Genomic DNA, 25,097 nt, shown 5'->3' with positions numbered 1-25,097 from the left:
TTCATAGTGATCAGAATGGTTTTCTGCTGAGGAGGCAGATAAAGAATAACATCAGAATCATACTAAATGTATTGGAATACTGTGAGACCCATAATGAAAAGAAATTGGCTTTAATGTTCATAGATGCGCAAAAGGCCTTTGCAACATTAAATGGGACTTTTATGTCAAATCAATTAAAACTAATGGAATTTGGGGAGAATTTTATAAACACGTTCAACACAATCTACACTACCCCAAAAGTAGTTGTTAATGGTGAAATGATACAATGTTTCAAAATTCAGAAAGAAATTAGGCAGGGATGCCTATTATCACCATTATTGTTCATTCTATCCTTAGAAGTACTCACTAGAATTATCCAAAAAGATGAATAAATAAAAGGTCTGGAAATAAAAAAGGAAACTTTCAAGTGTTTGCTGACGACCTTGTGTTCATTCTAGAAGACCCTTTACAATCGGGTGAGAGGTTAATGGAAGTATTGGGCGAATATGGGGAAGTTGCAGGTTTGAGGGTGAACAAGGAAAAAACTAAAATTTTAGTTAAGAATATGAGTAAAATGCAAGAAAAAGAATTGGCTGAGAAAATTAAAATACAGACAGTAAAGAAAGTGAGATACTTAGGTATTTATTTAATGTCAAGATGCACTACACTAAAAGAGGACAATTACAACAAATTAGTGGACCAAATTAAGGTAGATTTGAATAGGTGGAAAAACCTGCAACTTTCCTTCATGGGGAGAATCGTAACAGTTAAAATGACTATACTGCCAAAGATACTTTTTCTATTTCAAACCATACCAATAAGATTGAAAAAGGATTTTGTTTAGAAATTTAAATAAAATAATAACTAAATATATTTGGCAAAGGAAAAAACCCAGAATTAAATTGAAACTATTGCAAGACTCGAAAGACAGAGGTGGATTTGGACTCTGACTGGGAAAACCCTGACTGGGAAAAATACTATCAGGCAGCAGCACTCATGTGGATTAAGGAGTGGATTAATTTAAAAAACAGGAGACTGTTAGCACTGGAAGGACGTGACATGCAAATGGGGTGGCACGCGGTCCTTTGGGACGGGAAACATAAAGCACACCAATATTTCCAGAAACACCTCATCAGAAGAGCTCTATTGGATGTTTGGATAAAAATCAAGCAACAAAATTATATAGAAATTCCCAATTGGCTGTCGACCCTGGAAATGTTTGTACATCCAAATTTTATGAAATTAGGAAGAGTGATCATGAATAAAGACATATTGAATGAAAAAGGAGAGCTGAGGTCTAGACAGGACTTACAAGAAGAAGGGATAGAACTAGAATGGTGGGCATATCTTTAGATCCAATCCCGATATGTAAGAGATAAAAATGAATGGGGCATAAGGACCGAACCTATAAAATTGGATGAAATCCTACAAGGGGCAGATGTGCAGATGATTAGGAAACTATATAAATATTTACTGGATTACGACATGATAGAAGAGCAAGTGAAAGAGACCATGCTCACCTGGAGTAAGAATTTTGGGTATGGCATAGATCTAGACAGTTGGCAAAAACTATGGGAGAGGAACAGAAAGCTTACTCTAGCCACTGCATACAAAGAAAATCAGTACAAGATGTTTTATAGGTGGCATCTCCCACCCACAAGACTGGCCAAGATGTGCAAAAACTGCTCACCGAAATGTTAGAAATATAAAGCAACACTAGGCACTTATCATATGTGGTGGGGGTGTCTGAACGCCAAGGACCTTTGGTTCCAAATAAAACAGTAGCTAGAAGAGATGTTAAACCAGATGATAGATATGATGCAAGAACTCTTCCTTCTGTGTATAGTAAGGGATAATTACAAAAAAGAAGAAATATATGGTACACATATTAACATCAGCGAGTTTGATATTCGCACAAAATTGGAAATGCAGAGAGAACTCACAGGAGGCAGAAATAATCAACAAAATATTGACCTGTACAGAAATGGACAGGTTAACAATGGAGCTCAAAGATAAAGATGAATTGGAATTCTATGTAACCTGGAATACATTTTATAAATGGCTAGAGAAAAGAACGAATGTAGGGATAGAGAATTAGAAAGAAAGAAAAGAAAAGGGGAGAAAAAAAATAAAATAAGAAATATTAGATAGGAGTAAACAGGATTTCAATAGATACGAAGGGAATATTTATGTAACTGAAGTGTGATTGAATGTACAAAAAGTATATATGGAATATACATGATGTTATATTGCAATCTACACGAAAGAAAAAGTGTTAGAAAAGTATGTACCAGACAAGTCGCACCATGTCTAATGTTTTTAAATTAAATAAAAAAGAATTGCAAGTTGTTGGTGGCTCAACAACTTCAGCTTCTCAAGAATAATAATTCATGCGATAGCTGTAGTTTTTCTTGAACTGGCTGGTTTTGGTAATAGTTGTTTTTTTCTTGATTAATGTGGTATGCTTTGTGTGAATACCAATGGTGGGTAGCTACCGGTTCGCCCTAGTTCGGGCGAGCCGGAAGCAGCAATGGTGAGGTGACAGTGAATCAGTGCGCTCAGACCGTCAGCTGGGCCCTCCCGCCTATCCTGCGCTATACCTACCTATATTCATTTGTTTTTAGCCCAGTTGATAGCGTGCGCAAAGCAAAGCAGTAGTAAACCCACCACTGGTGAGTACCCTTGTAAATTCCTGAAAATTTCAGTTGGTGTATAAGCTAGGCAGTATAGGCTGCTAAGAAGTACAAGGTGCAGAAACTATGCAGTACTTCTACTGAAAAATTGGTTGCTGGCTGTTTACTGAACATAATTTAAGAGCTCAATTTAAAGTCTTAAATAGCTTGATGCTGACTATCTGAGTAACACTTTCCTGTTAAGATAAATATTTGGATCTTACTATCCTATTTAGAACATTTGTAAATCCCATCTTTTTTGCCAAGCTTTTAATTGTTAATTGATTTTAATATTTTATTATTAAATTCAATTTATAATAAGTTTATATTCCATTTTTTGTTTTAGTCTAATTTAACGAGTCTCACTTGTTTTTGTCTTCTTGAATACTTGCTGGATAAGAAATGTACATATTAAACAGTAATAAGTGATTCCACATTCCTGAAATCAACGCTAGACTGATATTTTTACAAGAAAATCTGAGTAACAAATTTCTATTGTGAATTGTAATTATAAGGTAAACATGCAATGTATTGCCAGCTATATTCTAATATATTTTTGAAATGAAGTATAGTGGATAATAATAAATTTTTTTAGGATGAAGAAAATAGTAGAAAGTCAGTATTTAAATGCTGAATAATAAGTAGCCCTAAATTATAGCAAATAGAAAAGGAATATAATTCTGGAATGTAATTGGATATAGCCCAACAATATCCAATTGAACCATTTTTAAAAACTGAAAACTTCGTTGTATTCATCTGTTGAGTGTTAGAGAAAAAATCAATTGAGTTTTATTCTGTGCTGTTGAACCATATTTAATTTAGAAATAATGGACATACATTAATCATTTTTTCATTTGTAGGGCATGAGTCAAAAGGAGAGCTCGAAGTCTCCTATTATGTACATTCAAGAACTAAAATCTGGTCTTAAAGATGCACAGCTCCTTGGATGTTTGGAGTCTCTACGTGTGTCGCTCAATAACAATCCTGTCAGGTAATGATTCAGCTAGAACTTTGTTGATTGCTAAATACTGCAACATTTAAAATTTATGGGCATGATGCATGTCTGGAGACAGATGTACAGCTAGTCCTCAACTTAATAGTGTTCATTTAATGACTGTGTAAAGTTATGATGGCCTCAGAAAAAGTGACTTATGACCTGTACTCACACTTATGATGGTTGCACCTCCCCCGGAGTCACATGATCACAATTTGGGCACATCTTATCCAACTACTGGGTGCAGCACTATGTGGTCATGTGATTGTGATTTGTGATCCTTTTTGCCAAATTCTGGCATAAAAACACTCATTGGAGAAGCTGGAGTCACTTAACAACTGCATGATTTAATTAACGATTATGGTGATTTGATTAATGACCACCATAAAAATTGTGTTTAATCAGGTCCAGATCGACTTATGACCACAGCAGTTTACAATGGAAATTCTGGTCTCAATTGTGGTTGTAAGTCAAGGACTACCTTTATGCAATTGCCAGTGCAATGAGAAGGTGAAGTAGTAATTATTTTATTTAGGTAATAATGTGTTTTATTCTGCAACAATTACAGCTGGGTGCAGAATTTTGGAGCTGAAGGTCTGAATTGCCTGCTGGACATATTGAAAGGTCTTCATGATGAGAAGGATGAGTTTTCTGGGTATGGAACACTTGAATTAAAATAGTTTAAGTTGAGGTAAAATGATGATAAAATCTATCTATATACATTTGTACGTGGATAGATTTGTATATGTATGTATTACATACAAATGTATGTAAACTGGTATAGATAATAAACTTAATATAGTATAATATAGATAGAATATCCTTAATTCACAATCCCCCTAGATAGAATGCTTGCACACACATATGCATCTAGATAAATTTGTGTATAAGCCCACACATTTTGCCTCAGTTGTGTATATGGATTATACACAAATTATATGGATTGTAATTTACCATGCTGGTCGGTAGAGAGATGTTTTTTGACTTCTCAGAAGTGTAGGGCTGAGAGGTTGTTATTGGCCCAAAATCACCAAGTGAGTTTCTGTGCCTAAAGAGGAGGTCTAGAACCTGGGTCTCCGTACCTACTCCAGGACTTTAAATACACTGGCTTTCATAAAGTAGATAGGTTGGAAGGTTGAATGAATATAACTTTTAATATGGATGGGTGGGTGGATAAGATAATATTTACATCCTGGAAACATGTTTTAATTGTTTGTTTTATTTGGGTATACATAGATTAAAGGAAAAAAATAAGGACATCTGGGTAGGATAAGGATAAATGGATCCATAAGATTGGGTATAATGGAATTTGTCTTGTGCCTAGTATTCATATCCTATCATATCTTTCCCTGACTTCTCTACTGAATTTTGATATAGATAGGATCACTCTGCTATAATTTCTTATGATGTTGCATATTTTTTTTAATGTTCTGGGATGGAAGCCCACATGTATAAATAGATAATTCTGTGTGTATAATTAATATTATTTCAGTTTTGTTTCTTGTTTTTACCAGGTCATATGACTTCAGGATTGAACATGAAATTATTAGATGCTTAAAAGCTTTTATGAACAACAAAGTAAGTCCCATATTACCTTATTTTTCGGAGTATAAGACCCTTTTTTGCTCCCTAAAAGAGGCTGAAAATTTGGGTGTGTCTTATACGCCGAATGTAGCTTTTTTGAAGTTTTTTTCAGCCCTAACAAGGTGCTAGCGAGTGAAGCGATCTCTGTGCTTTGGCTGCTCCCTCCGACTCTCAGCTGTGCTTTAGAAGCTGTTTTTCAGCCCTAACGAGGTGCTAGCGAGTGAAGCGATCTTCCGAGCTTTGTCTGCTTTTCTCATTGCTTCTCTCCAAAGATCAGTTGTGCTTTAGAAGCTGTTTTTTATCCCCAAGCAGGGGATAAAAGCGTGCACGCGTGCTCAAAACCATCAAACTAATGGGAACATATTCCCTTTCTCTTGTTTTCTGAACATATAATGTAATGTTTTTGTGAGATTGGCACCATTTTGTGTCATGGGTATTATTTCTAAGTTATTCACCCGAGGGTATATTGATTTTTTACTTTTTAGTTTGGAATTAAGACGATGCTTGAAACAGATGATGGGATTCTACTTTTGGCAAAAGCAGTTGATCCTAAAGTCCCTACAATGATGATTGACGCTATCAAGCTACTCTCTGCTCTCTGCATCCTGCCTCAGCCTGTGGATATGTATGTGACAATGAGTAGTTTATCTTTTGGTTCAGTTGTATGCTTAGAAGAATCAGTTTACTAATTTAAATTTTTGGAAAAATATGTTAAAATATGATTTATCAGTTATGCCTCTTAATAAGCACATAATTGGTGCAATAGATGAGTTCTGACTATCCCAAGGGAAAAAAAAGTTGAAACAATATGCTCTTCCTTCTCTTCCTGAAGCCATTACCCTTATCCCATGTTCCTTAAGGAAGTTTTACACCTATAGCTTTTCAGAACATAAATTGAGGTTATGGCAAGAGGTGAAGAAACAGCAAAACTAGTTTCACAAATTTACTTCTGTTTACATATCTTAAGACACAGTCCAGTGCATTTGTTCTTCCTAACTTTTACTTGTTATGAATGAATAGTTAATTCAAGTAAAGTATTTTTTGTAACATCAGTTAGATTCCTCTCCATCACTTTTGCACAATTTTGTTCAAAACATTTTTGATATATGAACAGAAATAAAATATGTAGCTATATTAAGGAAGGCAGTATTTTTCCCTCTTCAGGAAAATAAAACAGAAAAATGTAATAACGAGAGACAGAAATGAAGTGTGTGTTACAAGGACTCAAAGAGATTTCACATGTTTTCAGTTAATATCCCCAAAAGGTAATAATTTGTTAATTGAGCCTTTGGTAATGAAGAAATGAAAGTTTTTATTTAAACATTTAGTTAATGGAACTATATTTACATGGAGAGAAGTATTCAATGAGATACTTCAAAGTTCTGTCTTGGACCCAGTACTCTTCAACATCTTCCTAAATGATCTAGACGAGGGATAGAAAAGGAAGTCATCAGATTTGCTAGAGGGAATTGCTAATATTTTGGAACAGGGGTTCTCAAACTTTTTAAACGGGGCCAATTCACGGTCCCTCAGACTGTTGGGGGGCCAGACTATAGTTTTATCTGCCTAATGACCAGCAGCTGGGCGTGGCTAGGTGGTCATGTGATGGGGAAGGCATGGCTAGGTCGTCATGTGACTGGGTGGGCGGGGCCAATTTAGCAGTCCATTTTGCCTTTGTCCTTCCTAAGCTGTACTTGCTCAAAAGTATCTATTTATTTAATAAGACCGTCCTCCTTCCTCGAAGGGAAAAAGAGTGCAAACTTTCTTGTCACTTGCCTAACTATTAAAACAGCAGCTTCAGGCCATTAAAAAAAGAATAAAACAAACAGGATTTTCTTCAAAATAACTCCTGATCATGTTGCAGATGACCACACAATAAACTAGACTGAGAACTGCACCAATTAAAACTGTAACTAAAACAGATTTCTCATGAACAAAAATGGGAGAGGAAGAAAGAGAGAAAACACATACACACACCCAGCTCACTTCAGAGTCTCCCCCAACCCCTTCCCCACAAGCCAGACCTGTCACTATTTCAAAATAACTGGACTACAAAGAAAGTGGGTAACGATCCTCCTCACAGCTTCGGGCTTGCAGACAGATTCAGGCAAAGGGGAAGCGCAGCGTGCTTGGGGCAAGGCATTTTTTTTCCTTCTCCCCTTCTTGGCCCCTTGCCCCAGCCTCCGTTTCCAGCCGTGGTGAGCCTGCAGGCTGGAAGGTAAGGATCCTTGTAAAAAATTCACCAGAAACCCTTACTTAATTTTGTTAATACTTCAAGCATTTTATAACATCTATGCTAATCGGGAGAGGGACGGACTGAGAATGTGGCAAGAAGCTGGTGCTTGGCAATTTCTGAGCTATTACAATGTGTTATAGTTTTAAACTGGTTTGTATTTTGACAATCGAGATGCTGAGAGTTCATCTGATAATAGTCTTGACCACTCTAGTCTAATCAGATCATTAAACCGGGCAGAGAGCGAGGAGAGAGAAAGAAAATAAAACATGCAGCCTCTCATCCCATCTCTGTCTCTGTCTCTGTCTCTCTCTCCGTCTCTCTCCCTCCCTCCCTCCCTCCCTCCCTGTCTCTCTTCACTTTCAGCTGCTACCCCTGAAGAAGGCAGTGCTGAGCACAAGCCAACTAGGTCTAGCAAAGCGGAGGGCCACACTGCCCACTCTGTCGCAAGAGGGGAACAGTGGCAGGAGGGCAGGCATATCTTTGAAAGCGAAGAGAAAAGAGCAAGCGGCAGCCCCATTGTGTTGCCCTCTGATGTCCTCCTCTCCAGCCCCAGCAGTGCCTAATGCTGCCTTTCCAGGGCTTCCTCTTCCCCGCTCTAGTTGCATACAACACGATCGCGTCTCCCTCTGGGAAACTTGGCACTGACTAAAGGAGCCCCGAAGAGCAGGTGGCGGGCATGACTTATTCGGAGGGCTTGAGGCTCTTCTTTTCGATGGCTGAAGATGACATTAGCAGGAGTTGCTCCTTTGTAGCAGCGACAGCCATCGTGACTATCAGCTTGTCCGTGACGAAGTCTACCCCTACAAAGCTCTCTTTTCAGGGGCGGCAGTAAGCAGAGCAGCACCTCCACCCTCAATGACATCCACAGGGTGGCCTGCCTGTAACCGGAGGGATGGGGGGCTGGCATCTGCTAGTAAGCGGGGGGTGACTGGGGACCACATGGCTGTGCCACCTGCATCATCCCTCTGCCAGCTGGCCGGAGCTGCTATCCTGTTCACCTGCTGGCTCGGGAGCACATGGCTGCGCTGCTGGCATCAACCATCCGCCAGCCAGTTGGAGTTGTTTCCCTGCCCACCCACCAGCCCAGGAGCACATGGCTGCACTGCTGGCATCAACCCTCTGCCAGCCAGCCGGAGCTGCTCCCCACGCACCCATCAGCCCGGGAGCATGTGGCTGTGCCACTGGCATCAACCCCTCACCAGCTGGCTGGAGCTGCTCCCCCACCTACCCTCTGGGCCAGGATTACATGGCTGCGCCACTAGTATCAACCCTCCAGCAGCTAGCCCTCCCCTGCCCACCCACGCCCTTCGGCTTTACCTTTGAGGACTTCTAACAACAGGATCAGAAGTACAATTGAAATGAGAAGTCTGGCTGGATACTGGAAGATAAGGCTGACGGCTAGAGGAGAGGGCAATGTGGGCAGCATAGCTTTGTGGTTGGCAAGGCACCTCCTCCCCAGGCCCCCATCAGCCAGGAAAAATCATCCACAGGAGGAATGGCTGGGAGGAGATGGGTGGGGTGAGGGCTGGGGCTTTGTAGGCTGGATACATTCCATCGGTGGGCAGTATGCAGCCCATGGGCCATAGTTTGAGGACCCCTGCTTTGGAAGATAGGCTTAAGATTTAGAAAGATCTTGACAGACTTTAGCACTTAGCTCAATCCAACCACTCACTCATTGATGAGAAATGTAAGGTTTTGCACTTAGGGAGGAAAAACCAAATGCATAGGTATAGAATAGTCAGTATCTGGCTCAATGGAAGTAAATGTGAGAAAGATCTAGGTATCCCACCATTTAAATATGAGCCAGCAAGGTTTTGGCAGGATAGCATCAACATCCCAAGAAATTTTAGTACTGTTTTATACTGATAAGATCACAGTTGGAATACCGGTACAGTTCCCATCACCATGATGTTGAGACCCTAGACAGTGTGCAGAGAAGACAACAAAGATAATAAGTCTGAAAGCTAAACTGTATGAGGAATGGTTGAGGGATTTAGCCTATCAAAAAGAAAGATGAGGGGGAACATGATAGCTGTCTTCCAAATACTTGAAGGGCTGACTCCAAAGCACCTGAGGGCAGGACAAAAAGTAATGGCTGGAAGCTTGTTAAAGAGAGATCTAACCTAAAAGTAATGAAAAATTTTCTGACAGTAAGAGCAATTAATCAGTGGAATAGCTTGCCTTCAGTGACTGTGGGTGCTCCATCACTGGAGGTTTTCAAAAATAGACTGGACAACCACTTGACCAGTAAGTTTTTCTGACTTGAGCAGTGGTTTTGAATCTATGTTCTATGTTCTAGGGGTTACAGTACATTGCCTGCTGAAGGAAGACAATAAAAAATTAATAAAAATACTGGCAGCTGTGAGCAAACTTTGAATTTAATAAAGTTGATTATTAATTATTTCTACCCTTTACAAAAACATCAAATGCCAAATATAATCTGTGAGTACATCTCAGTTGTACAATTGAGTCTAAATTTGAAACATCCAAATTCAGAAGGATTTGATATCCTAAATTTTAATATTGGATCTTTAAAATTCCATGTCAAAATAAGATTTTTTTAAAAAAATGCAGACTTGGTATCTAACAATGATAAAGGCTGCTTTTTATTTCCTTCCTTTTTTATTTCTATTTTTTTGTGATTCCTTTATTTTTTGTTAGGCACGAGCAAGTTTTGGGAGCATTGACTGAACGTGCAGAAATGGATGAAGTAGAACGATTTAAACCCATTGTGGATGGCTTGAAAAGTCAAACTTCAGTGGCATTAAAGGTAATAGGAGCCTGGAAAAAGAATGCAACAGTCTATCTACCTTATCTTTCATAATAATCAAAAGTGCCTTTTGTTTTCTCTTTCATTTTACCATTACTGAGTACACTTGATTTCTCATTGGATTTTTATCCTGAAATAATATTACAAGAGCAAAAAATAGATTCAAGCTAAATGTCAACTGCTTCAAACTTGATTGCAGAAAATATGACTTCTGTAACAGAGTTGTTAATGCTTGGAACTCATTACCTGACTCCATAGTCTCTACTCAAAATCCCAAAATCTTCAAAAACTGTCTACTATTTACCTCACCCCATTCCTAAGAGGACTATAAGGGGCGTGCATAAGAGCACAATAGTGCCTACCGTTCCTGTCCTATTGTTCCCTTCATTATATCAAATTAATATAGTTGATGCATATTTTTTACTTATATACTTTATATACTTTACTTAAACATTGAGATAGAAAAATGCCCACACAGCATGAACAAACGAGATGATACCTCCCGCCTACCAGCCATTTGGAAACCCGCCCTTATTGACAAACGAGTCCCTAACACGAGGAATGACACCAGACCCACCCTCACGAGGTCCACACAGGATGTCACCACCACACATCCACCCAGAAAGCAGACCCAAACCCACACTGATCAGGAAGCACGACCAAGGACCAGAAGCCAGACCGCAGCTGCAACATTAGCCATTTCAAACCCCTCCAATCCATACATACAGCAGACAGACACCCACTATGAAGATGTAGCACGAACACAAACACGAAGCCAAACAACAGCAATGCAGCTCACCAGCTCAAATCCCCCTGCAACTCAGACTAATCTGAGCACAACCAAGCCCCCACCAACACAGGACACACCCCCAGCCAATCAGAGCACAAAAAAACCCCATCAAATCAGAGCACAGCCAAGCTCCCACCCAATCAGTTCAAACCCCCACTAGCAGTTAAAAAGGAAGAAACAGCTGCAATCACACATTGCTCCCAGAAGCACGAAGCTGAAGCCTGAAGATGACGAATGAGACTTCGTCGAAACGTCGCCAAGACACTTCCAATTTTACGCGGGAGAAAACTCGAATAACCAAAGACCGACCGACCTACATATATATATATATGTAGGCTGGGAGGCGGGAGGTATCAAGGTACGTTGTTTTATCTATGACAATTGTTTGTGTATACTGTTGTGACAAAAAGAAATAAAAAAAAATTCTTTTTGTATATTTACAGAACCAGCCCAAGGTAGCAGTCAGGCAATTTGTTTAGAATGAGTATAAGGTAGTAGGAAGATGGTTTGATTAGCTTAAAAACCTTAGAAGAGCATATTAACTATTAATTATACAGCATTTTGTAAGCATTGTGAGTCTAAAATACTTCATTCTCCTGTGCGCTGTTTGGAGAGTCCAAGCATGGGCTTCAATTCGTCTGATTGGTCAGAGACTGAGTTGGAAAATCTTTGGCCACGCCTCCTCCTCCCAGCCGAGCCTCAGTTTTTTTCAACTCAGTCAGCTATAGAGACTTGTTTGAGTTGGCTCTTCAAACTATTAATTAAATTATAAATATTTGGTCATTTTTTTCAAAAACAAAACAAAACATACAAATCTTTGTTGAAAAAGATATCAGTTGGGTACATATTCAAACATATTTCAAATTTCATCCTCTCATTATATCATTTATCCAATATTTTCCCCTTTTCAAATTTTGTGATTGCCCTTTTCTTTTAAAACCTATTTCATCCCTTTATCCTGGAAAATGTTTAATCAAGTCTAATTACCATGTTTTTTGTCCCTTTTATTGCCCCTCTAATATTACTCAAAGACCTATAACCCAAAAAATAAAATGAAAACAAGATCTAATTCTCTCCTAACTTAAATCTCACCTTTAATTAAAAAGTCACCTATCACTTATATATTTCAAAATCCCATTTAACATCGAAAAAAGTAATAGAAAAAAAAAAGAAACCAATTAAAAAAGTTAAAGACAAAATCTCTCCTATCGTAATTCTCAGCTTAATCAAAAGGTCACCTATCATTTAATTGTTTCAAAAATTCCATTCCAAATACGATATAAAAAAGAAAATTAAAGTAAAAATCTCTCCTGCCTTCGTTCTCACCTTAATTAAAAGATCTCCCATCACTTGTATAATTCAAAAATCCCTTTCCAATAAAAATCAATGTAAAAAGGAACAAAAGTAAATAAAAGAAAAAAAAATTCTTTTTGTATATTTACAGAACCAGCCCAAGGTAGCAGTCAGGCAATTTGTTTAGAATGAGTATAAGGTAGTAGGAAGATGGTTTGATTAGCTTAAAAACCTTAGAAGAGCATATTAACTATTAATTATACAGCATTTTGTAAGCATTGTGAGTCTAAAATACTTCATTCTCCTGTGCGCTGTTTGGAGAGTCCAAGCATGGGCTTCAATTGCCTGATTGGTCAGAGACTGAGTTGGAAAATCTTTGGCCACGCCTCCTCCTCCCAGCCGAGCCTCAGTTTTTTTCAACTCAGTCAGCTATAGAGACTTGTTTGAGTTGGCTCTTCAAACTATTAATTAAATTATAAATATTTGGTCATTTTTTTCAAAAACAAAACAAAACATACAAATCTTTGTTGAAAAAGATATCAGTTGGGTACATATTCAAACATATTTCAAATTTCATCCTCTCATTATATCATTTATCCAATATTTTCCCCTTTTCAAATTTTGTGATTGCCCTTTTCTTTTAAAGCCTATTTCATCCCTTTATCCTGGAAAATGTTTAATCAAATCTAATTACCATGTTTTTGTCCCTTTTATTGCCCTCTAATATTACTCAAAGACCTATAACCCAAAAATAAAATGAAAACAAGATCTAATTCTCCTAACTTAAATCTCACCTTAATTAAAAGGTCACCCATCACTTATATATTTCAAAATCCCATTTAACATCGAAAAAAGTAATAGAAAAAAAAAAGAAACCAATTAAAAAAGTTAAAGACAAAATCTCTCCTATCGTAATTCTCAGCTTAATCAAAAGGTCACCTATCATTTAATTGTTTCAAAAATTCCATTCCAAATACGATATAAAAAAGAAAATTAAAGTAAAAATCTCTCCTGCCTTCGTTCTCACCTTAATTAAAAGATCTCCCATCACTTGTATAATTCAAAAATCCCTTTCCAATAAAAATCAATGTAAAAAGGAACAAAAGTAAATAAAAGAAAAAAAAAGTAAAAGTCTCCCTATCCTAAAAAATAACAGCAAAATAAGATTCTCATCACATGAATACAATTCTCTCTTTAAAACTTTCAGTATAGATCTAAAGGCAGTCATTAATATCCTTTTTTAGAACGGTCATGCAATCATATCAACCTATCCATCTACATGGGCATAGTCCTAAAATAAAGACTATTCAGTTCCTGCTATCTTCCTCTGCCTCTAGAAATCACTGTCTAATATCATTGCAAATCATAGATAACAATATTTCTTTTAAAATTTCAAATCGTCAAAAACAATTTTCTATAATCTTTCCATCATTCCCCAAAATATCCTTAAAAATTCTATAGTTATCATTTATATTTTACATGAATCTTTTAAAATCTTTAATATAAATCTAAAGATAGCCTTTTAACATCCTTTCTTAGAGCGGTTGTGCAATCACATCAACCTATCCATCTATATGGGAATAGTCCTGAAATCATCAAGACTATTCAGTTCCTGCTATCTTCTTCTGCCTAATAGAATCATTATTTAATATAATTACAAAAACATAAGTAACAATATATCTTTAAAATTTCAAATCATCAGAAACAACTTTCTCCAATCTTAGAGATCAAACATCTGAGTATAAAAGTCTTTCCTTGGGGATGCACTAGTTCTTTAAGTATCAGCCTTTATATTACAATTATAGTCCACAGTTATCATCAAGTCTTTTGTTTCAGTTCAATTTATTGCTTCTGCATTTCTTCTTCTGCCTTTCGGTGTCAGTCTTTACACTACAGTTCCCATTCACAGTTAACAAACAAGCCCTTTTAAGGTCAAGTCGTTTATTTCTGCTTTCTTTCTTCTGCCTTTAGATGTCAACCTTTATACTGCAACAAAATAGTAAAGTAGCAAAATCCTTTGTTTCAGTTTGTTTCAATTTCTTATAATCCTTTATGTTCAAAGTTTTATAAAAAATCGAAGGGTAAAGACAAAATCCATTAAAATCCATTTTTAAAATCATGATCAGATCTGTTTTTCCCTTTTCTTTTTCTTTCCATTTTAGAGCCACAATCCTTTGTCTCCTTTATACTGTAGTTAAGCAGAATAATAAAGTAGCCATTTTGAAGCCAAATTCCCTTTGTTTCAAGTTGTTGCAATTTATAACTTTCTTTCAGTCCCAAAATTACTTACATTGTAATTCTTTATAGTCAAACTTGAGCCAAGTGTAGAGAATAAGATGAAATCAATCAAAGTCCATTTTTAAAGTTTTTTTAAGCTATAGAGACTTGTTTGAGTTGGCTTTTCAAATTATTAATTAAATTATAAATATTTGGTCATTTTTTTCAAAAACAAAACAAAACCAGAGCCTCTTTAAATTTCTTGCTGGCAGAGACTGCAAGAGGAAGTGAATCAGTGCTGAGGGCTGTGTTACAGTAGCGATCGGATTGCTACTAAGGCAGCATTGCCAAATGGACCATTTTTGTGCGGTGAGGGTGGCAGAGACATAAGATGGCCACCGCCTCGGTTTTCCTTCTTTATTCCGGCGCGAAGAAGCCGCGGCCCAGCTGAAACGCGCGCTGATCGGAAGGCTGATAGCCACCATTTTGTAGGTGGCAGCCATTTTGTTTGCAGCTTCTGGAGGAGCGAAGGAGGATCAGATGGCCAGGCAGCAACATTGCCAAGGGGAATCACCTTTCTAAAGCCTGGACATTGCTGAGGAGCCGTCTGAAGCACAAGTAAACTGTGTTGCCAGTTTCTAGGTGCTATTTTCTGGCGTTTGTGGCTGCGTTGCCGGTCTCTTGCCCTTGCTAGCACGTGAGGTACTTTTGCTGCTGTTGCTGTTTGCAACCTTTATACGCAATACAAGCCGTGTTGCCAGCTTGGCGTGATTTCTGGGGACTTGGTCTGCGTAGTGAGTAATAAGTCTAGGATTTCCTAGCACAATTACCTCCAAAGGTTTTTTTGTGTATTTTTAGTCTAGTATTCTACTCCAATAATGGCAAATACTAGTGATTCAGAGGGATCGTCCTCTAGTCACAATCAGGCAGGTGCTCTGCCCCTAAGAAGTTTAGATTACGTTCCAGCACAGTTGCTGCCAGTACCCAGGCCAAACATGCCAAGCCCTCATCTGCAGCAGCTGAAAAAGATGCTCAAAGAAGGCAAAGAACCTTGGAGAAGCATTTTGCAAAAGCCCAAAACCTGGCTGGAGGCTCCTACATCTCCAGTACCTTCTGGGAGTCAGAGTGGGCCTGCTAGGGAGTTAAATCCAAGTATGCATGCACAGGGGGCTCAGTCTAATTAGTCTCCTAATGTGTCTCAGGAGTCACAGGAATTTCATGCTGTTCCCTTCCAGGAAGGGGCTGATCAGTCTTCTATAGTGTCTGCTTCAGGTTCATTACCTGTACCTGACAACAAGCGTTCTGCTCCATCTGCCACATTTACTCTCACTGCAGCTGGGCTCTGCCCCCAGGAGACTGCAGGGCAAGGGTTACCTGCAGAATTGTGTTTTGCTATAGTGCAGACTATTGCTCAAGGTATTGATGAGGAACTTGCTCAAAGAGGTTGATGGCTCCTTCAGGGTCTGAATCTCTGCATTATGTTCATTTGCATAGAGACAGAGGTCATCTTGAGGAATCCCATTACACCTCACAATCAGCTCACAGCAAGGCCTCGCTGGAAGGAGATGAGGAATTGGGGGATTTTGAATTTTCAGATAGACCCACATATTCGGGTCTATTCAGGCCCAATCTTTTTAAGACCTTATTACTTAAGGCCAAAACGACAGCTAATATTGGTCTGATGGAGGGTTCTGCCACAGATCCTATGGAGTCTCAGGATCTTTGTGCTAGTCTTTTTACAGAACAGCTCACAACTCAGGAAGGTATTCCTTCCCCAAAATTTGTGTTGATGTTATTCAAAGGCAATGGGAGCAGCCTGCTTCAGTCCCTGCACCCAGTGGCAGGGATAAAAAAATGTACATATCTGAAAAGGAGCTTGAGGAGCTCCTTCAATTTCCAACTGTAGATGTCCCTTTTTTTAAATTTGGCTTCAGCTGCTCTTCTTCCTTCTGATACTGCTGAAGTGTTGAGAGCTGAGGATAAGAAAATGGAGTTAGCTGCATGCAAAACTCACCAAGCAGCGGCTTGGGCAATTAGATCTGCCACAGCAGCTTCATTTTTTTCTAGAACAACACTTTTATGGTTGAAACTGATGGAGGCCCGGGCATCTCCTGAGGATATCTGTCTCTAAGACAAAATCAGTAAATTGATTGCTGCAGCAGAGTATTCAGCTGATGTGATTCTTAATGCAGTCAAGTTTGCTTCTAGAGCTCTAGCATCCAATATCACCTCTAGACGCTTATTATGGTTACGCCAGTGGCAGGTGGACCTGAAGTCCAAATGGTGGTTGGCTGCGGCCCCCTTTAAGGGACATCAGCTGTTTGAGGAGGTGTTAGATCCAATCCTGGTAGAGGGTAAGGGTAAACAAAAGGTTCTGCCTCAGGTTTCTAAGAGAACAGACAGAAGATCTACTTTCTTCTACCACAGGCAGCCCTTTCGGACTGCTGAGGTGGGATTCTCCACCTCCCAATTCCATAGATAGTATTCCCACAGCATGGACAGATCACAGGACAGGTCAGCCTTTCGAGACAGAGCTCGACAACTGCAATCTAGACGTCCCTATAGGGGCATGGATGGGCAGCCTTACCGCCATTCAAAGTGACTCACGGGCTCATGTCCCCATTGGTGGCAGGCTAAGGGTGTTTGCAGACCAGTGGCGGGTCTTGCAAACTGTAAATCTTGGACTGACCCTGGAATTTTGTTCCAGCCCCCCACGACGATTCATTTAATGTCCTGTTCCCAGAGATGTCACCGAGAAGTCTATGATGGAGGCCGAGATTCAGAATTTGCTGGACATCAAGGCCATAGAGCCGGTGCCAGTGGGGCAGAGAGGTTTGGTGTTTTACTCCATCATCTTTCTAGTTCCCAAACGTTTGGGCGGCCAAAGGGCTATATTGAACCTAAAAGAACTAAATGTTCATATAAAGTACAAAAGGTTCAAGATGCAATCCCTTCATTCGATCCTGGGTTGCATCAGACAGGGAGATCTGTAACCTCAATAGATCTCAAGGAGGCATATCTCCATGTTCCCATCAGGCTGTCCCACAGGAGATTCCTCAGGTTTGCATTTGCAGGCCACCACTGGCAATACCGAGCGCTACCCTTTGGCCTTTCTTCAGTCCCACGAACCTTTACCAAGTTGCTGGATGTAGTAGCAGCACATCCGTGGGCGCGACCAATCTGCCTGCAGTGTTATCTCGATGATTGTACTAATTCAGTCATTGTCCCTCAGGCAGGCAGAACTGGACCTTCAAGTCACGGTACAAACCCTCCAGGAATATGGCTTTTCCGTAAACTGGGACAAAAGCCAGTTGACACCATCTACTAGGCTTACCCATTTGGGGATGGTGATCACTCAGTTATTGCAGGAGCGCAGGGACAGCTTAAGGGAGATGGTAGCTCAGGTCCAGTCCTTACAGCTAGTCCCCTTGTTGATTCTTTCCCAGTTATTAGGGAAATTGATATTCTGCCTAGCGATAGTCCCGTGGGCTCGTTTACATATGAGGGCCTTACAATGTCTCCTTCTGCCCAGTCAGAGGTCAGGGCTCAGCAATTCACTGTGCAAGATCAGGGTTCCTCAACAGTGTTCTTCATTCCCTGAACTGGTGGAATTCAGCAGCCATAGAGAAGGGATACCTATTCTGTGATCCTCCCAGGCTGGTGCTAACGTCAGATGTCAGCCTGTTCGGCTGGGGTGCCTACCTGAATTCCAACGTAGCACAAGGGTGGTGGTCCCAGCTGGATCTACTCAACGACATCAATTGGCTGGAGCTGAGAGCGGCTCATCTGTCGCTTTGTCACTTTCAACCCGAGTTGTCGAATCACCACGTGCTGTTGCTGATGGACAATGTCATCATCAAGACACACGTCAACAGGCAGGGAGGCACCCGATCCAAAGTTCTCATGCGCGAACCAAGGAATTTGTGTCTTTGGGTGGAGAAACATCTGCTGTCATTGCAAGTGGAGCACATTGCCGGGACATCCAATTCCACAGCGGACTGGTTGAGCAGGATAACCATTGATCAGTCTGAATGGCAGCTCCACCCAAACCTCTTCCATTTCATGACAGCTTGATTCGGGACACAGGTTCTAGACCTGTTTGCCAGTCCACAGAACACTCAACTGCCCTGGTTTTTCTCCCAGCAGTTGAGAGGGTCAATGCCCTTCAGTGCCCATGGCCAGCCAGTCTACTATATGCCTTCCCTCCCATTCCTCGGATCCAGAGGGTAAGCCGGAAGATCTTGGAGGAAGAAGCAGAGATGCTGTTGGTAGCACCTCATTGGCCATGGCATCTGTGGTTTGCAGATCTGATGTCACTGTCCGTTTCCAGTCCCTGGACAATACCACCACACAGGATCTCCCTCAGCCAAGGGGCCCTCCAATATCTGGATCCTCAGTGACTTACATTGGCTGTTTGGCACTTGAATGGGAGGTCCTCTGAAAGGGACAATTTTCGGCGAAAATAATTTCCACCATTCTTGCTTCTAGGAAAGCATCAACAATTAGGATTTATGATGCTACCTGGGTGTCTTTCTGTTGTGGGTTACCAAGAAGAACCTAGTTCTTCTACAACTGCGACAGTTCCAAGAGTTTTGGATTTTTTGCAATAGGGTCGGAGAAAGGGTTGTCCACCAATACATTGCGCCGTCAATTTGTGGTCTTAGCAACCATTCTACCAGGTGAAGGAGCAACTCCACTTTCTCAACATCCAAAGGTCCGCAGTTATTTGAAAGGAGCTGCCAACCTGTTGCCCCCAACGGTTCACAGATACCCAACTTGCAATCTGTCTGTGATTTTGCCTCCGTTTGAGCCCTGCACTGGCTACCTGTGGCCTTCCGGGTGCGCTTCAAGGTGTTGGTGAACGTCTTTAAAGCGCTCCATGGCATAGGGCCGGGTTATCTACGGGACCGCCTGCTGCTACTGAATGCCTCTCACCGACCCGTGCGCTCTCACAGAGAGGGACTCCTCAGGGTGCCATCGGCGCGACAGTGTCGTCTGGCGACACCCAGGGGAAGGGCCTTCTCTGTGGGGGCTCCCGCCCTCTGGAACGAACTCCCCCCAGGACTTCGTCAACTTCCGGACCTCCGAACCTTTCGCCACGAGCTTAAAACTCACTTATTCATCTGCGCTGGACTGGGTTAGTTTTTTAAGCTTATGGGTTTTTTAATGGGTTTTTATTTTTAAATTTTAATTATGGCCAATTTAATAAGTTTTTTAACTGTATTTTAATATTTATAGTGTATTGTGTATTTTTTACTTGGCTGTGAACCGCCCTGAGTCCTTCGGGAGAAGGGCGGTATACAAATTTAAATAATAAATAAATAAATAAATAAATAAATAAATTAAGGACTGCCACTGTCACACTGTTCACACTCAAACTTGCCTTTTTAGTTGCAATTACATCTGCACAGAGCTGACTGTTCTTTTGGTGTGCCACGATTTGTGCATCTTTCACCTGGACAGAGTCATTCTTCGTTTGGACCTGACATTTGTGCCATGGTTCCACAGGACTTAGAAAGTTATTCTACCAGACTTCTGTCCGAAGCCGAGACATCCGCGTGAAAAATGTTGGCATACTTTGGGTATACGAAGAGCTTTGAAGAGATACAGCCTCATTCTGGTGTACGGAATCTTTGTTCGTGTCATTTCAGCCCATGTCTATGGGGAAGAAGGTGTCACCATCTACCATTGGACATTGGCTCAAGGCTTGTATTTCTTTAGCCTATGAACAAAGGCCCATCCTGTACCGTGACGCATCACGGCGCATTCTACTCACAATGCAGCCATCACAGCAGCCTGGGCTACGCAAGCCTTGATTTTGGAAATTTGCAGGGCAGCCACTTGGGCTTCCCCTTCTCCATTTGTGAGGAACTACAAGTTGGACTAGTTTGCTTCTGCAGAGGCAGCGTTTGGGAGATGTGTCTTATAGCGAGTCCTGCCGGCCAAGGGACCCTGGACCAATCTGTCTCCCGCCCAACAATAATTTAGCTTGGGTATATCCCATGCTTGGACTCTCCAAGCAGCGCACAGGAGAAGGAACGTTGGACTTACCTTGAACCTTCTTTCTATGTGCACTGCAGGAAAATCCAATCCCTGGCTTGTTGTGGTCCAGGGTCCAGGAGTGGTCGATTCTTCAGATAGACTTCTCCAGGTCTTGGTATTCATTGAAAAAAACTGAGTCTCGGCTGGGAGCAGGAGGCATGCCCAAAGATTTTCCAACTCAGTCTCTGGCCAATCAGATGAATTGAAGCCCATGCTTGGACTCTCCTGCAGCGCACATAGAAAGAATGTTCAAGGTAAGTCCAACGTTCCTTCTGGTTTTGGGACAGAAAAGGAGGGAGAAGTCTTTTCAAGTTCCTCTAGGTATATTATTCCAAGGTTACTCGATTCCCTGCATATATTTATATATAATACGGACAAGTGACACCATGGGCAATAAGTATTAATGGATTACTTTCAGAGAGAAGACTTCTGTTCCGGAGTAGACTTAGAATATGAGCTGGGTTGCCTTCAAATCATTGTCTGTTGTTCTTTTCATTTGGTTTCTTTTGTTGTTTTAATCTATGAGATCTCAGAATCAACTGTTGATTCCTTCCTTGTTTTTTTTTTCTCAACACTATTTGTACTGTATACCTGAATTTCACTTTTAAGTTGCTTTGCCATGATAAAATTTGGTAGAAAAAAATATTTTGACTGCCAGTTTTTCATAGTTCTGACAAATTAGCTAGCTCATAATGAATGAAGGAAAAGAATTTGTTGATCCAACACATATTTTTTCTTTGACTTTCTTAGGTAGCATGTCTACAGTTGATCAATGCTCTAATCATCCCATCAGATGAACTTGACTTCAGAGTGCACATCCGCAGTGAATTAATGCGCTCTGGACTGCAGCAAATCCTCAAGGTTAGAAATGTATCTCCTTTCTACTGTGATACCTTTGCTATATTGGGAGAGATAATATCTATCATCTTAAGACTCCATTTAAAGTGTAAATGATTTGATAGGGATAATTATACTTCAACATTATTTGGGGGGTACAGGTAGTTCTTGACTTATGGCCGTAATTAGCACTGGAATCTTGCATATTGAGCGATGTCATTCAACAAGACACCCATATGACTGCCTTGTTCAACAAGTGCATTTCCAGCACTTTCAGTTTTAAGGTGAACAAAGAGAAAGAACTGTGCCTGCCGAAAGAGGGCAGGCAGCTCCCCTCTGTGAACAGAAGAGAACTCCTGTAGTGGAATGTGGGAACAGAGCTTTGAGTTTCTTATTTTGTTTTTCTAGCACAATGAAGGAATTCCCCTCCCTATCTTGTGCAGGAGGAAAGTCTTGTGCTGGAGAAACAGAGCTTGGATCTTCGCTTCATTTCTGCAGCCCAGGGCAAAATTTCCTTTCCATTTTGTGGCTTCATTTTTGCAGCCTGGCAAAGGATTCCTCCTCCCCACATGCATGAAAGGAAAGAAAAATCTTTTGGCAGACTTCTGGTTGATGACACGGTCGGATCAGACATGTGGGGTGGGTCTCCCGTGCTGAGTTCTTCCTGTTTGTGGGCTCCGGGGGGGAGCAAGAATGCTCTCTAGGGGCAGTGAAGCAAAGAGGGGCATCCTGCGAGGTTGAGAAGAGTTGCAGCTCTCCTGTCTGGCCCGGGGTTCTTTTTCCCTCTCAGCCATAGCAAGAAGAAGAGGCAGCTAAAGATTGCTGCTACAAAGCTGGGACAACCGGTGAACATCTAAGACTAGTGCTGGAGCAATGTAGGTGAACAGTGACTGGAACTGGAGGAGAGGATTTTCTTTTGCTCTTAAATTTAACCACAAGAAACAATCTAGAGCTACTTGCTCAGAATTATGTTTTAAGCGTCTAAGCATGTTGGGGCATTCAGAGGAAATACCTGACTGGAAATGAAGGTGCATGAGAGTAAAATAATAGATTTTGAAATAAATAGAAAATTGGACTCCTAAATTTGGAAGATGTAGTACTGGAAGGCATTTTAAATCCTGGAATTATTTATTTACAAAACTTATTCTACTTTTATAACAGTTTTATAACCAAAATGATGATGGACGATGGACAGTAAATTGGAATTTAAGTGGAGAGTGCCACCTGCTGTCGAAAGGAAAAATTACAAATCTGGGAATACCTATATGAAGAACAGTGAAAACGCCCATTGGATTACTTCTAGCTACCCTATGACTACTGAGGTCAAATATGAAAAGGAGGAAGCTATTCAATTAAAGAGACACTTGAATGTTATACTAGAAGATTGAATCTGTAAAGGGGACGTAAAGGGGCTTTTGATAACCTCTGGGACTTTTTAAATGGAACTATTGTTAACCTATGGGACATAAAGAACTGGGACTAGTGCACTCCTTGAAGGGTAACTTAAAGACTGAATAAATAGTTCTTGAACTGCTGGATAAAAATTGAATTTAAAATAAAACAAGATACTTAAGAAGGAAGAAATGAGTGGAATTGTGAAGGAGATGGACTTACTTTTTCAAAATGCAAAAGACATCATGGAGAAAGGATTTAAGGTGATTATGGGAAAAAAGGAAAATATCATATGAGAAATGATGAGCAAAGACCAAGATGCCCAGGAAAGGGAGGAGTCAATTGAAGAAATGAAGAAGGAAGATGACAGAGTGGAGACAACAATGGAAACAATAGTGATTGATGAATTAAACCAGGGGGAAAATATATTAATAGAGTGGAAAGATATATCAATAAAAAAGCTCCAATCCAAAAAAATTGTCGTGTCCCACCCCCACTCCGACGAACGAGTCAAGGAAGTCCATAACAAACTTGGCAACGAAGCCTCTGCAGCTTGCCAAGTGCCTTCGAGGTTTATCAGAGCAGGCAGAAGTCCAAGTTGTGACTTCAGCGATAGGGTCTGGTATCAGCAAACTAGATACGACTTTGCTTGACTCAAGGTTGGAATGCCAAAAGCAGGTCCTTTATATAGGCTGTGGGGTGTGGCTCCATGACTCAGCATTTATCCAGGCCTGCCCCACCCTTCCTTCTGCTGGTGTCGCCTCTCAGATCTCCGGAAGCGAGGGTCCACCCAATCTGAATTGTCTTCAGCTGGATCTGCTGTCAGCATCTGGGAAAGGGAGTGGTCAGAGGGAGTAGGCCCGGGTAATTCCACCACCTGGCTGGCTTCCTGCTCTGAAGGCTGAGCCAAAGGAACACACGTTGTATGAGTGAGGTTTATTGGGCTTCTCCTTTCACTCCTTGAATCCTCTCTGGGCATGGGGCCAGGGCCGGGGGCTGGAGTCATGACAGGCCGTTCATCTTCATTATCAGACTCGGAGTCTGATAAAAGGCCCGGTTGGAGACGGGAGGGGCCTGGCTGAGGAGAGGAGGGAGGACGAGTCACAACAAAAATTTCCCTCTGGCGAAAAAACAAAACTGGCTATGTAGCTAACTTTAAAAGCCGCTACAAAAATATATGTCACCAAATAAGGATTGAATGCACCAATTACCACATCAAACAAGAAGATCTGCACACAAAATCCAATACTTCTTAAAAAAGCTTTCCACTGTTATAGTAGAACCCCTAAGCATAATCTTTGAAAAATCTTTCAGGACCAGCTCCCTTCCCAATCTATGGTCACTAGCCACGGTCATCCCTGTCTTCAAAAAAGGAGACTCCAGCCTAGTTGAAAATTACAGATCAATTTCTTTATGCTGTGTCACCTGCAAAGTAATGGAATCAATCATCAACCAATCCATTACCCTCCACCTAGAAACAAACAACCTACTCTCTAATAAACAATTTGGTTTCAGGAAAAAAATATCCTGTAATCTACAACTTCTACACTACAAAAATATATGGACTACAAATCTTGATCAGGGCAAAGCAATAGATGCAATTTACATTGACTTCTGTAAAGCCTTTGATTCAGTGGTATATGACAAACTACTAATAAAACTAAAATTTTACGGCATCTCCGGACCCCTCCATAATTGGATAACTGCGTTCCTGTCAAACAGGCAACAAGTGGTCAAAATAGGCAGTGCCCTATTAAATCCTGCACCTGTTAATAGCGGTGTCCTCCAAGGCAGCGTTCTAGGACCAACACTCTTCATATTATACATAAATGACCTCTGTGATAATATTATAAGTAACTGTGTTCTCTTCGCTGATGATGTTAAACTATTTAACACTACCAACAATGCTGCTACCTTTCAAAAAGACCTTGACTTTGTATTGAAATGGTCAAAAATTTGGCATCTCCAAATCTCAACCAACAAATGCTCTATCTTACACATTGGCAGAAAGAATCAGAACACAAAATACAAGCTAGGTGGATATGACCTTATAGATGACCCTCTCTCTGTCAAAGACCTTGGAGTTTTCATATCAAATGATCTAAATGCCAAAGCTCACTGCAACTACATTGCCAAAAAGGCATTAAGAATTGTAAACCTAATCTTGGGTAGCTGCTTCTTCGGTAAGATTACACTACTAACCAGAGCATACAAAACATTTGCTAGACCAATTCTTGATTACAGCTCATCTGTCTGGAATCCACACTGCATATCGGACATTAATACAATTG

At 40.5% G+C, this 25,097-nt stretch overlaps 1 protein-coding gene across 2 annotated transcripts in view; it reads left to right on the top strand.

Annotated features, from left to right (window-relative positions):
* The window catches only part of DIAPH1 (diaphanous related formin 1), a 281,001-nt gene that overhangs the window by 61,501 nt on the left and 194,403 nt on the right, over nucleotides 1-25,097 (top strand). For both annotated transcript variants that reach the window (XM_058174593.1, XM_058174595.1), the window contains exons 5-10: nucleotides 3,512-3,642; nucleotides 4,214-4,300; nucleotides 5,160-5,223; nucleotides 5,715-5,854; nucleotides 10,127-10,235; nucleotides 21,328-21,438. In XM_058174593.1, the coding sequence (XP_058030576.1) occupies nucleotides 3,512-3,642; nucleotides 4,214-4,300; nucleotides 5,160-5,223; nucleotides 5,715-5,854; nucleotides 10,127-10,235; nucleotides 21,328-21,438 (642 nt within the window). The remainder of the gene's footprint in view (nucleotides 1-3,511; nucleotides 3,643-4,213; nucleotides 4,301-5,159; nucleotides 5,224-5,714; nucleotides 5,855-10,126; nucleotides 10,236-21,327; nucleotides 21,439-25,097) is intronic.

This window comes from Ahaetulla prasina, chromosome 3 (assembly GCF_028640845.1).
Source record: "Ahaetulla prasina isolate Xishuangbanna chromosome 3, ASM2864084v1, whole genome shotgun sequence".
NCBI classification, from domain to species: Eukaryota; Metazoa; Chordata; class Lepidosauria; order Squamata; family Colubridae; genus Ahaetulla; species Ahaetulla prasina.
This window is presented reverse-complemented; position numbering and strand designations above follow the sequence as displayed.